This window comes from Neolamprologus brichardi, chromosome 5 (assembly GCF_056152115.1).
Source record: "Neolamprologus brichardi isolate AB-2024 chromosome 5, ASM5615211v1, whole genome shotgun sequence".
Lineage (NCBI taxonomy): Eukaryota > Metazoa > Chordata > Actinopteri > Cichliformes > Cichlidae > Neolamprologus > Neolamprologus brichardi.
In genome coordinates, this window is record NC_142108.1 from 17648124 (window position 1) to 17663102 (window position 14979).

Below are 14979 nucleotides of genomic sequence, written 5' to 3' on the forward strand. Positions count from 1 at the left end.
AATAAGGGTGTTACCACTGCTGCCAAACAGACAGACAGCATTTCCTTCTCAAGGGCACATAAACAGATAGTCTTGAACCAGATCCAGCCCTGCCTTGCTCAAGGGCACAGAGCAGCTGTCTCTTAGCTTTGAGTTTACCAGTAGTTGAAAACTGTATAACAAGCCTGTCACATCAGAAAAGACAAGCACAAACAAGGAGATAGAAATAAGCTTTTCTGGACCTTTAAAATGTGTGTGTCTGTGCCATACCCATGACCATAAAGGAAGCAAAAGCTTAATCTTGCCTATTTTCAAATTTTTACAAAACCTTATTCAATGCATCCCTATAAACTCTTGGAGACTTTAATGATATTTGAAACTATTTAGGAGATTTTATAACTTAAAGAATTTATTGGAAATCCTTTCAGTAAATCCACTTATCTAGCCGTTGTTGCAGGTGTTGCTGGAGACTCTCCGAGCTGTAAAAGGCAGGTTACACCCTGGACAGTTTGCCAGTCCACTACAGAGCTTACACAGAAACAAATGTTCACGCTCACATCCACACCTACACCTACCATTTAGAATCACCAAATTATGCATGTGTTTGGACCGTGGGAGGAAGCCTGAACACCTGGAGAAAACCCACGCAGGCACAGAGAGAACATGCAAACTCCACACAGAAAAGCTGGTTCAAGGAGTTTAGTTTGCCTTTTTCTCTGTGACAAATATTTTACCAGTATTTAATTATTTCACTGCAGAAGCAAAGCAGAGGCTTCTGACACAACTGCCAAGGTGCAGAGGTTTCAGAGGCTGTAGTCTAAAGGGGTCAAAGATTCAGCAGCACTCGTAGCACATTAAAGACTTTTATTATGTTCTTCATTGTGTTATATGTACTTCAAGTGTTGCAGTGTTCAGTCAGTATCTCTACATCACTGTGTAGGTTAGAAGCACAACAGCAGGTGTATCTATTTGTGCAGTAAAACTGCAGTAAACAGGCCCCAGGTTTGAACTTCGGGGCTTATATAGCTTATATAGATACCAAAGTTTAAAATACAAATTCAAACATTTAAAAAATATATATATATATTTTTTTTTTTATGGTAAAAAGAAATAATTAAATATATAAAGCATATGACTTCATTTAATAATGAAGTCATTGAATAGTGATGCAGAGTCAACATTTTTTATTTTTATTTATTTCACTGGGGCATTTCTGTGTGTGCAGTTCAGATGTTCTCCCTGTGTCTTCCTTCGAGTGCTCTGGTTTCCTCCCTATGGATAGACATGTATAAGCTGAAGGTTTGGATATGTGAGCGTTGTCTCTCCTTGTGTTGGCGCTGTGTTTGTTTTGTACCCCCCGTCCCCTGTATGTGTCACTAGTGAGAAAGTGACTAGTGATATGTCTGGGGGGAGGGGGGGGGGGGGGGGGGGCTGTAAGGTAGGATTGGCTCCAGCCTCCTGTGACCCTAGATAGATCAGATATTTAGAGGATGAATGGATGAATAGATTATAGCTTAGCATTTTAAAGCATTGTTTTGGCTTTCTAGTCCAATTTCCTGCACCCAATGATCAGAAACCCAAATTGTGTTTTTTCCCTGCGCTTTCAAACAGACAGATGATAAGGGGGGCATTAGAGTGTGTTGATTTCCCTTACCTGTTATGACTATTTCATGACTCTCTCTGGTAGTTTGAATTTTAATAGCTGTCCCTATTGTGTCCGGAGCTTATCTGAGCCCCTGGGCGAAACCAGAGACTGACACCCAGATGGGAGACAGCAGATAGACCACTGTCACTCTCCCTTTCAGCCTCTTGGCCCTGGATGCTCTCTCTTTTCACTCCCAGGGGGGAAGGATTGTGTATTTGTGCGGGCGTGCATGCACTGTGTATGTGTGCAGTTAGAAATGTTGGAAAAGCCCAGGTGACAAAATTAGAGACATCAAGACTATTTTAAACTAAATTCTTTGAGTTTAGTTTAAAATAGTCTTTAAATTGTCTTACTGCTTACTATTGTATTCTTTGAAAACAAGAGTAAAAATCACTGTCTTTGTATGCATTTTTTTCTCTTTCAATTTTCAATATATACTGTTACACCATTTTATAAGCTCATGCATGTTTTACATAATCAAAATGCACTTATATTTCTGCTATTATGAATACAGCAGCTACATAACTGCATTCACAGCCTGGTTATACAAGAGTGGAGTAGGCAACAGATGTGTTTCTTCCATGCATGTATGCATATGTAACGGAGAAAGTGAGAAACAGATGGGGTTTTTTTTACCGTAAGTAGACACCTACAGCTTTTATTTATTTGATCATCTGTAAGGTACAAAGAATACAGTAGCAATAACATTTCATCAATGACTGACTTTCAAAAAAACATAAATAAATAAAAAGCAAAAACTCAGTAGATTTGTGTTAACTGGATGAGCGAAGAAGAATGAGAGCTACATGGTGGATTGATTGACTGAATAAATGGTTGAACGGTCTGGAATTACAGGATGAAGTTACTGACCTCATTACACTTTCCCCTTATCACTAAGTAGTTGTGTCTAAACATGCTGGCAAAGGCTCATTTTCCCTTACAATGCAAACACACACACACACACACACACACACACACACACACACACAAAGGCTGTAAACAGATGTCTCATTAATGTTGTGTCCACATCCAGGGCACTGGAGCCAGCTAACTTTACAGTACTTTCAGGTGGTGGAACAGATACACTGTTGACTAATAAATTCAGTCAGGCACTTGTATTTTTCTTCTGTTTTTTCACTTTCGGTGGATTCATTTTAAGATAAGTTTCCACAATTTTTAAACTTTTATTCTGTTTAATTCTGAAAACATTTTGAAAGCTAGGTTCAATGCAGCATCTCTGTCAATTAGATGCAAACACAGCAGAATTGTTAAGAATGAGACTGCGCAGAGATCTTAATACGATGAATCATGCAGCCCTAATGTATGCCTCCGTTTGTGGTGTGGACCTCGCCCATGTGCATCATTTTCACAGAATAAATAACCGTGTAATGAATTTTGAAAGGAGCCATATGAACTGCTTATGAGTCACAAGGAGCCTGCTCCCCACCCCCGACCCCTACATTTGCTCTCAATGTGCTACTTTTCAGGCCTCCAAAAAGATTTTCGAAGAGGTGTAAATTAAACCTCTGGGCATTCAAATTCTGTGATATGAGCATCTGTCACTTCAGTAGAGAGAAATACTTCATGATTGATTTTCTTGTCATTCTTTTGAAAAAGCTCTGTACAAAAGTATCATTATGGAGCTGTGTATACTGGCTCAAAGCTTTAAATTAAATATTCAATGCTTTATTTATGTTTTTAAGCCTGTACTTTTGGTTCCATGTTCATTCAATTGTCACTACACATTTTCCTTCCAACATTTACGCTGATATATGCTGCAAAGTACGAATGATAAGTAATTATCAGTTATCCTGCAGAGTGCCTGGTGTGCGTGTTTTTGTGTATGTATGTGTTTGTAAGAGAGCGCGAGCTGTGAGCTGCGTTGTCTCACTCCACTCTGCCATTTCTCGCATGAGTCAGACTCATAGAGCACAGTGCCTGACAGCAAAACTCACCCACTTGTACAGCTGCCCCCGCAGACTCTCATGCGCACACACACATGCACACACGGTCACACATTAGTGAATATTTTATTTTCGGCATTGCAACATACATTTAATTGTGGTTGGTGGGACACACTGCTCTGCCATTTGAGCCTTTTAGTTATTAGCAATTTATGTAACACTGGAGACTAAGTAAAGATTTAGCATTTTATTTGTCTTTGTAATGAAAACATTTAAGACCAAGTGAAAATTGCATTTCTAGTGAGCTTGTATGTGAGCTTGTAGTAGCTAAATTAAAAAAAATCACCTCGGCTGTGTAAGACGTGGACGTGTAGATGTCTAAGACTAATGATTTGACATTTGGAGAAAAAAACCCCACAGTAACTTAGCTGAGTTGTCCATTAGTTGCATGCCAACCAGGCCCAGTAATAACCAGACTAATAAAATGTTGAAATGTTGTAGTTTTTCAGATCTTAATTACTGACTTTTAGAGGCACTGTTAGGTGGATTTAGTTGCATTTGGACTGAGCCAGTTTAGCTTTTTCCCTCTATTTTTAGTGTTAGTCATGCTAAGCTAAGCTAACAAGCTACTAACTCTATATCTATCATATATGTATAGAACTGTGCAAACATAAATGGAAATACAATATATAAGGCAAAAAAGAGTTTGTAGGTTTCTAACTACCCTGAAAGTCAGTATTTGGTATGGCCACCTTTAGTCTTCACCACAGCCTGAACTCTCTTAGTCAGGCTTGTCCTTTCTTTAAGTAGTCTTCAGGAATAGTACTTCTGGCTTGAAAGCTCTTCTTTGGTTGTTGACAGGCTTGTGTTTTGAAGATGATCTGTCAAGATGATTCCAGACTACTTCAATAATGTCTAGGTCTGGGCTCTGAGGAGGCCAGCCCATGACCGATAGCACTTCATTGTGTGTTTTTCTATTGCGGTACGCTTTTAGTCCATTGTCCGGGATAATTTTCACGCAGAAAAATGAATAGTGGATCAAAATGTTGAAGACTTTTCCTTGTTCACGTTTGACATGATCCCCAAGACCACTGATCTCAACAAAGCCTACATTATGTTTTCTCTCTCCTGACCTCCTCCATTCTGATTATAATTTGATCTTGAAGTTTCAAATTTGGATTAGTAATCTGGAACAAAGAACACCTATTGCCACAGATTTTCAGTCCAGTTCTTGTGCAATTTGGCATACCTCAGCTTTTTTCTCCTTTCCTTAACAATGGCTCCTTGACAGCCAACTTTCCACCAAGACTATTTCTGAAGAGTAAACAGTAAGATGGATAAACTGAAGGGACAGATGTTTTTCATATGTCAGCTTTTTGGGAATCACCTTGTTGGAGCAAAAATACTATTTTATGCCTGTCAACCAGTATTTTCTTTGTTGTTATTGAAAATTAAACAAAAGCAGATATAATATATAAAGATATATTGATTGATATATGATTTAAAGGTTGTACTTTTTATGTTTATCTGTTATATGTGGACACAATACTGCTTCACCCCTTCAGTCAAGTGCCTTTTTTAATGCTTGAGTGAGTTACAGGTCAGTGTTAAGTGGCCCAACAAACAAAAAAGATTAGTCTGAAAATAGCCAGCTGTATGGACCGACCTGAAAAATAATGAGAAAAAGGTTAGTTTGCAAAGAAATTGGTAAAAGCCCTGCAGAAAGCCTGAGTAACTATTGCTCAAGACCACTTTAAACAAATTCCAAGAAAATCTGGCTTTTTGAGAGCAAAGTATAAAGAAATAAGAGGTGGCTCTGAACTTTTGGACAGCACTATAGTGCACTTATTATGCAAAAACCATGGTTTTGCATAGTTTCAGTTTCCAGCCTATTAGCTTTTAGCTGGGGCTGACCATAGGAGAAGGAAAGATAAATGTATGCTTGTGCATGTGCATGTAGTCACATATTAGTGTTTGTGTGACCTTGAATCCTCATGAAATGAAAGAACTTTCATTCATGCTTACACACAGAGCATTATGTTTCCTTGCATCTCTGGCTTCTGAAAATATGTCTGATTATAATCTGGTCTGTGAGCAAAACTGTAAGATTGCACATGTGGTGCGTGGAGAACAAGCCTCCTGCCATGGCCTCTTCACTCTGAATCTTGACACACTGTGGAGTCCCTAGAGAATCTGTGCACCCAAGCACTGATTAAATAGTCTATAAATCTAAGACAAAACAACTCTTTAAACTAGAGTACACTCATGTCCATCAAAGACACTGTTGGCAACCCCAAATATTCAGTCATACCATGTTTAAAAGACGTGATTGCACATATTCTCTTACTATATGTGGATACTGGGGATCAGCATCTGCAGAGAATGAAAACAGTATTTAAAAAACCCCATCAGCTTAAACATGTATGGGCATGCATGCATACAGTAAAAGTATCAGACACGCTTTAAGCACGGTGAATGGCAGAGTGTCCTCTTTGCTGGAAGAAGACACAGTTGGGGAGCAGCATGTGAGACATGGGTCAGCAGATCTAATTCAGGCTTTTGCTTACTTCTATCTCCTCACATTTATTTTATTTATTTACTTTTTTTTGCAGGACTCTCTGAACTTTATTTTCATCAAAAAAGAAAACAGCTTGGCAGCATGTGTGCTGTGAGAAAATGCATCGCCTTGGAAACTGAACTTTGATTAAATATACTATATATTAAACAATATCACTAAGCCATGAACCATTTGCATCAGTGTTTACACACAGACTAACTGATTCACAGTCAACTTTATTGGCCAAGTATATGAAGTATATTAAGCATACAAGAGATTTTTCGAGCAGCTCTCAGAGTATTTTAATACAGATGCGTGAATAAATGTAAAGAATTAAAGATATAGCGTAAAAGCAAGGACAAGTAAAAAGTCATTCTAAATGATTATTGGAGGACAGAAAGGTGTTTCTTTTTTTGCTTGTTACATATGTTTTTCTTCCTTTTCTTGTAGTAATGTGTTCTTATCTAGTATTCTCTGAATTTTACATTCCTACCTTTGTCTGTCTCACATCCTCTCTGCAGCCACAATGCATCATTTATACCGTATTTTTTACATGTCATAGTGTTTTCTTACAGTATTTTATACCTGCCCATTTTATCCATGTTGCCTTTATTCTGCCTTTGCACACGCAGTAACAAACCTCTTCTCCTTTATGGCATAAAATGATGTCATTATTATGGAGGTCATTCTCAAGGACACTGTGACACATTTCTCCATCAATCCCTCTTCTAATAAGAGCATGATAATTATCCACATTTTATCCACTGATGGGTTATTATTCATAGAGTTACTCCACATCCAGCCTAGTCCCCATCTCTCTGTTCTTCTTGTTCTCTTGCTCTTGTGCTCTGTGAGTCACACCTCAACACACACACACACACACACACACACACACACACACACACCCCCTCCCACCACACTCTATTTCCCTTTCAAAATGGTGAAAGCTGAAAATAAATGTTGAAGCTATTGATTTGCTTTTTTGGGGGGTGGCGGGATCAGCATCATCATCATCATCATCGAATTGTGTTGCCATGGTAACTTGTTTTGGACACTTTAGCACACAGTGAAAGAGGGAAAAAAAGTTGAGGCAGACAAGTGTAAATGGGGGGAAGGGAGTGTGTGAAGGGACCTGCTGAAACACCTCAAAAAACGACCTTCAGCTCACTATGTGTATTTTTAAAAAACACCCTTTGTTTCCCGCACAACGCTGACGAACCTACTTTTCAAGGACATTTAGAGGTCATCTCGTTATTTCGGTCTGCACACACACAAATACACAGGCATGCGTTCGCTTTAACACAAAACACACATACGAAGCGCACAGAAACTGACACCCACTTACTTATTCACACTTTCTCTGAGGTTGAGAGTTGCGGGTATTTCCACTCAATGAGTGGGATGCATAGTGTTTCCATGGAGATCTATTTTTAGTTGCTGACAAAAAAGGGCAACTGTTAAAATATGCCATCATGTTCCCTCTGAGTGCAAAAAAAAAATCTAATTTAGTTTCATGCAGGTTTTTTTGTTTTGTGTTTTTTTTACAGTTCTTTTTCCTGTCCCTTGCATTTGGAATGACAATGTTAGGCCGGTGCCATTTGCCAGTGTGGATTTTGATCTCAGGTCCTGCTGCTTTTGACTGATAAATATATTGCCAGGCATTTAGTATACGAGAAGAGTCGTCGGGGAAAGGTAGAATTGATGCATCGCTAATAATCCTCACTGGGAACTAAAAAACTGCTTAAAATGTTTTCTGATCACAATGAGCTGAAAATGTTTTTGGAGCCAAAATCTCTCTTAGGTTACAGAAGTTTGACTGCTTATCTTAGCCCTGAACCAGAATACCAAGAAAAGTCATTACTGAGTAATAAAATAATCAAAACGTTTATCGGAGTGGGAAAAAAACAACGAAAAAAAAGGATTTATTGTTGGTATATTAATGACATTTCCCTTTTCTTTCCCAAAGGATGTTTAAACAATACTGTTTAGTTATCTTATCCCACTATTCCATGAGTATTGTAGACATAAAGTGACTTTATGTCTACAATAAAGTCCGGTTTCGGGTTGCTGCTCATGCGACTGACCGGCCAGCTACCTAGTCTGACCTGTCTCCCCAATGTGATGTTTTTGTATTGTATGTACGGTTGGCAAGGTCAGTCTCTCAATTGCCCCTCAGGGATAAATAAAGTCTTCTGAATCTGAATCTGAATCTGAATTTATTTGTGTAGCACTTTACACACAAAATAGTTCAGACAGTATTACAGAAGGAAACAGAAGAGGAATAACAAATAAAAAACATTGTAAAAATGAAAACACGTTTGTTTAACAAGTAAATGAAGAAAAAACAGACACATGATCAAACACAGCACATAGAGGTTATATAAAGATATCAGCTGTTAAACGGGAACTGCTTACGTTTGGCATAGCTACGGGCTAATGACTCTTTAAATAGCAGTGGAATTGGAAAATAGCGGAGGAAGAAGGGCTTTACAGTCTTAGAGGTAACACACTTTAGTGCTTTGTAGACAAACCTCCGTGTTTGGTACAAACAGTGAGGTGGAGTAGTGTTGGGGTGATGGAGACAGAAGGGCTACTGAAGTTATGAAGACAGCGGAAAAATGAAAATGAAATGAAACCATAAATGCCTTTCATAAAAGCAGAGAACTGTTTGACATTTGATTTAAATACCTTGGGGTTTTTTTGCCATTCGTTCATGTTCTTTGCATGCTGTTGACATTATAGCTTGTTGTGTTTGAGTTTCATTACTTGGTAATGAATGGTCACACAAAGACTCCTTTGCAATCAGCCTTGATCCTTTCTGAGAAAGTTGTGACTCATTTGTGTGTCACCACAGTTTAAACTGCCTCCACTGCCCAAGCAGTTAGTTGGGTAGACTGACAGCATTTACATGGCAAGCAATATTTCATAAAATGCCAAATAGATGTTTTTCTGTAAGCAGTATTGTAATCAGTGATCCAGGAATGAAAGATAACTAAGCAGAGGCTTTTCCAGGAAACACTGAGTATTTAATGACTGGAGAGATTGATTACAGTGTAGCTTGCATTTCAAGGGCATTTAAGGAGAATGTAGTTTAAAGTTTTAACAAGGTTAAAGGTCATTTTAAACCAAAGTAACGCCACAAAGAGTTTTGCCTAATACATAACAGGTCAGATATCATCTAAGTGAATGCTAGGATTATTATATGCATCCATTGTTTTATCATATTTATTTAAAAAAAACATATATCACTGCAGTATCAGCAGAAATTGACTTTTTTTAAAAGATAGAAAGGGTTCATGTAAATATGTATTTATAAACAGCGTTTATCTTTGTGTGTGTGTGTGTGTGTGTGTGTGTGTGTGTGTGTGTGTGTGTGTGTGTGTCTAACCAACTGGAACTGGCTAAAGCCCCTGTTATATGAGCTCTACTCTTATTGTTTGATATTGCAAGCAACTGCAGGCATGCTTGGCCAAGCTTATTAAACACACACGCACACATGCACACACACAAAGCTCAAGCAGTCGCTCAAGAGTCACGAGCTTATACTCACACACATGTGCGCACACAAGCACATACACATGCTTGTGTAAGATGTGAGGCAGGATGCTGTGGAGATCAATGGCTGTACATGCTAGGTTTTCTCAAGAGACAATTAAAAGGGAATAGATAATGAGGCTATTTATAGACTGATCTATTTGTAACCGGGGCATTCTCCATCGTAAGAGCTGGGAATTGTTCTCTTTCCTGCCTTCCCTCCTTTTGTTCCCATCTCCTGCCTCTCTCCTACACCGTCTCCGTTTTGTATATTTTTGCTCCTTTCTTTTTTTAACAGCTCTGTCATCATTTCTCGCTTCTCCTTTAGTGGATGACCACTTATTTTCCACAAATGTTAGTAATTTATCGCAGGGAATCGGTGCGCATTTACATGTGAAACATTGTCATGCAGCAGCAATGTTATCAGGTGCAATCCAGGGCCACTCCTGGGAAACCCAGTGACGCACTACGCATGACATAATGCTGTGGTAATGTCTGCATTCGTGGGGGAAAGAGACAGAGAGAGCAACCGTGAAAACACACTGGGCTTATGTGCACGCTCAGCAAACACCGAACAGCAGCCGGGTAGATTAATGCAGCTTGATGTAATGTCTGTAATAAATCCGATTTTATAGATGAACATTTATACATATATCAAGTTTAACATGTTATACACAAATTTGAAGGCCATTATGTAAGCGAAGAATGCTGGTAAGAGATACAAAATCCACCACAATGCTTTTTTTTCATATCATCCCCTGAATTTGATCCTCTCAAATCAATAAAACTGTACAGACCAAAACCTTTTTGCATAGATCTTAACCTTCTATAATGTCCATATTATTAGCGCTATAATGTTCAACTGTGGCTCTTGTCAAAGCATTGAAATTGTTGTAATTTGGGCTCGTGTATGAGAATCATTTTCTGGGCTGTAATCTAAAAGTAAACTGTGCCTCAAGCAGCCTGTATGAATTTCTTCACATAAAAGAGCAAAAGATATTTATGTGCAGTAGTTCATGGCATACGAGGAGGTGGATGAGGTCGAGGCATAAGGTCCTTATCTCCCGAGCAGAATTATATAAGGAATGCAGAGCTGTAGTCCACCGTGACTCAAACTGGTAATTAGAGATATTTTGTTTGTGGTGCTATGTTATGCTATTAAAAAAAGATTGCACATTTTCCCATATCTGTGTGGATTCTCTCCAGGTACTCCTTCTTCCTCCAACAGTCCAGAGTCATGCAGTTAGTGGGGTTAGGCTAACTGGTGATTCTAAATTGCCCATAGGTGTGAATGTGAATTGTTGTCTATCTCTCCGTGTTAGCAGTGTGACAGATTGGCAGCCTATCCAGGATACTCTGCCTCTCACTCTATGGCAGCTCGGATAGGCTCCAACCTTCCCACAACCCTAAATTGGATAAGCAAAATAAAATTGATGCATGCATGGATGGATGGATAAAGCATCCACGCAACATTAACTCTTTATCTGCTTCTGTCTCCCTATCTATTTCTGTGTCTTCCATTTTCAGGTCTTGCAGGTGCCCAAACTGACCTGGACAAGAGGAAAGAAATATTTGGTAAAAACCTGATACCTCCAAAAAAGCCAAAAACCTTCCTGCAACTGGTATGGGAGGCCCTGCAGGACGTTACCCTCATCATCTTGGAGATCGCTGCCCTGATCTCCCTGGGTCTCTCTTTCTACCACCCTCCTGGGGAGACTGGCGGAGAGTGTGAGTGAAACAGCTCCTGTGACTTTAAAGTCTGTCCATTTTTGCTCTGCGCCATTATCTGTGGTATCTTCTCTGTTGCGGGGAATGGAAGTGGGGCTATAATTGTTCTGGCGCACTGGCATCACTTCCTCTGACCTGACTCGCCCGGGCTAACGTGCTTACACCTACATGTTTGCACACACACTTTTTAATTGGCGAGGCTGGTCATACTTTGTTTGTGGCCTTGCCTCAAGAGGTCAAGTGACTCATCAAGCATAGGGCTAATTTTTGGTTGTGCGTGTGTGTGCTCGTTTGTGCAGATTATGACTGTGTCAAATGTGTGTAAGAAAGGTACTGGGAAGGTTAATGAAGTGTTGAGTAGAGAAATAACCTTGAGCTCCCAGGGCCCATACATCAGCCTTGTGAGCCGTGAAACAGGAAATGAAGACAGAGACCATAACGAGGTGCTGAGTCAGCTACATCAGTCATTGCGCCCTGCCTTATCACAGTAATGGAATTCAGTTACCCTGCCAAAGGGACAAGTCATCATTTTAGGGGGTTTAAAAAGTCTCATCAGGCTGGAAACATTAGAAAATGAAGAAGTGGTTACCATTGCATTAGTTGGATGTGTTTATTTAGTAATTTCACAGTTAATCCATGTTTAGTTGTTTGAGCGTAGCAAACAATACATGATTTACTAACTCAGTCAAATAATTACACTATAAATTTGCCTAATTGGAATCTGATCATCAGTTATGATGTCAAGACACTTGCTTCTGTTCTCTGTGTCGTTTTAGCTGCTTAGCTTTATGAATGAACTCTGTATCAAATAAAGCAAAGAGATGCCGAGGGTATCGTAATGCTAATAACTGCACTATCTGTAGATACATTATCAAGCTTCTCTTTAACCGGCAGCAGAATAGGTGCCAGTGTGCAACTCTCTTTTCACAGATGATATGAATATGTATGGATGTAAATCAGGGACCTAAACTGTTATGAATAGAAGCCAGTATCAGGGCTATTGAGATAGATATGAATTCAAAGCATTATGTCTCACCAAATTCAGAGAAATCCCAAATGAATATGTGTTTGTGTGTTACAGACAAAGGCAAAGATGGACATAAGGTCATAGAAATGGAAGGATACTTAGAGATTTAGATCTCTCACAAAATGTGAGAACAAAAACAAGGATGATAAGGAGGATAATAATGAAAGAATAGTCCACAGAAATGATTTGGATTGATGCAATAATTTCTTTCTTTTTTTTCAAATTTGACCAAATAAAATGGCAGAAATACTACGTATAAATTAAATGAATGCAGTAAACTGCATTTTAAAACAAAAGAAAACCAATTAAATATATGTGATAAGAAAATATTGCATTTCTTCACCTATACATTTGTTCATATACATATACCACAACAAAGAAAGTCTGACGACAAGAAAACATATTTATGGCGTGTGTGTGTTTGTGTGTTGGGGAACTAATACGACCCCCCCAATCTGATCACACGCCATCAACCCACACATCTCTCCCTGCTCGTTTACTGTTTTTATAAATAGATCAAAAAAGCTCAACGGTCCAGAAATAGAAGCTGGTGGGATGACTTAATGCTCATTTCCATATGAAAAAGATTCACTGCAGTTGAATCAGAAGGCTCATTATTATGTCTAAGCACATAAGATGCAACATAGGAAAACTTTGAAAGACCCATATAGAAATCAGCATGATTAAGCAAAATGTGAAAGTGCCTTTGGAGCATATAGAAATCCACCCATTCATCCATTTTCTTAACTACTTACTCAACTGGAGTTCATTCTAATAGTAATAAGGCAAGAAGGAGAGTACACCCCATGCAGATCACTAGTCTGTCACAGGTTTGTGCACATTTATTTAATCATGTTCATGACAAGGTCAGCTGCAGTAGATGCAATATTTTGCTCTGCGTCTTTTTCAGATGCTTTAGTGTTTTGCTGCATTAGTGTGTGAAGAAACGTCATTTCAGTACCATGGACAGCTACTCACTGACCGTGTTACCATCAGTGTCTTGCCAAGCAGGATAGACCGAACTCAGTATGACCACAGTTACAAAAAAAGAAAAGGGAACGAAAACTACTGCAGGACTATTTGATGATTTAACAATGTTCTTTAAAAATAACAAAGTACTATTGAATTGCTTTAGATCAGATCAGTGTTTTTATTCATTTTGTTCTTAAAAGCTTTATTGGGTACTTTTTTGTTTGCCTAACACGCCCATGTCAAAATATGCACACTGTTGCATTCGTAAGTATCAAGCTGTCTCTCACAAAAAGAAAACATAAAAATCACAGGATTTCTTGTGAGGGGGCATTTGTCCCTGCTAAACTACATAAAACTAAATACCATGTTTGTCTAAATTTGTTGATCGTAGCGAGTACATAGTGTATGGTTTTGTACGTTTTTGTGCGTACTGATGGAGTACAAATCAAGGAGGCTATAATCTGTTAATTAATGCAGTGTATCTACTTAATGAACATCATATTGATTGGAGTCACTATGTTGCATACTAGTTGGTCCAAATTGCTTCTTAGAGTCTGGTTTTTGGTTAAAGCACATCCTGCATATGTAATGTCTGTAACATGGGGTTTCTGCTCATTCCCTTGTGAGCTGCAAGTGTTTTACAGTGCAAAGCAAATCGCTCCGCTGTGGGCTTTTGAAGTCCGCTAGCCAGGAGTGTGCAGCTCAATAGCTCCGAGAGAATTACATGAAGCTGCACAAGGAGGGCTGGGAATAGGCCTTGTTTCATTCTCATATATACCCCAATCTGTCAGTACACAGCCAGTAGAATGCAGAGCGGTGTTTGAAGTAGAACAAATATATCAAGAGAAAGAAGAAGTAAATACACTTAAGGTTTTTTCAAAGAGAGTTCATGTAATTTCACAGTCATTGCTCATATTGCACATACAAATAATTTCCATAAGCCAGTTCATAAGGAATAGATTATTAAATAAATCTAAAATATGTACGTCATCTGACCTTGTCACTGCCCACACTCTAGCATCAACCTGAAATCAAGAGAGCGTTTTGAATGAGAGTACAAGCTTCCCCCTAAGAGGGAAGACAGATTTAGAGCCTACATTTGAATGTTGCTGTTGGGGCTGAGCCTGTGAAATGCTGTCATCAGTCATATGAGGAATAATTGGCTATAGTTTTCAGGACTGCAGTGTGGGCAGACAGGCATCAAAGAGTGTTATGCGTTTTTTTTTAGGAAGCTCCAACACTGAATAATGTGGGAAAATAAATTTTTAGATTGCAGTATTTTCACAGATCAAATACTCAAATTTCATAAAGGCTGTTAATAAGTTAATTACTAAGGACTGTATACCCTTACTCCATTTTAGTGTGAAGGAAAGTTGAGTTGAGTTCCCAGAACTTGCTGACATTGAGGCTCAGCATAATTTATATGCACTGCAATTGCAAAGACATTACACACACAGTCACAGCTGTGTTTATGTGCAGCTTCTCTGTTTCCAGTTTGAGCTTTGATTACATCTCTTTGTATATTTTTCTGAAGTGTTCATTAATAGTAAATGTAAATACCTGTGTATGAAATTGTTGATTTGATTTGTGTGAACAGAGTACGTCAGCATTTATCCATGTACAAAAACGCAGT

At 38.7% G+C, this 14979-nt stretch overlaps 1 protein-coding gene across 15 annotated transcripts in view; it reads left to right on the forward strand.

The window, feature by feature from the left end:
* Window positions 1-14979, forward strand: part of atp2b2 (ATPase plasma membrane Ca2+ transporting 2) — a 124712-nt gene that overhangs the window by 67933 nt on the left and 41800 nt on the right. For all 15 annotated transcript variants that reach the window (XM_087840805.1, XM_006783270.3, XM_006783272.3 and 12 more), the window contains one exon: window positions 11147-11347. In XM_087840805.1, the coding sequence (XP_087696931.1) occupies window positions 11147-11347 (201 nt within the window). The remainder of the gene's footprint in view (window positions 1-11146; window positions 11348-14979) is intronic.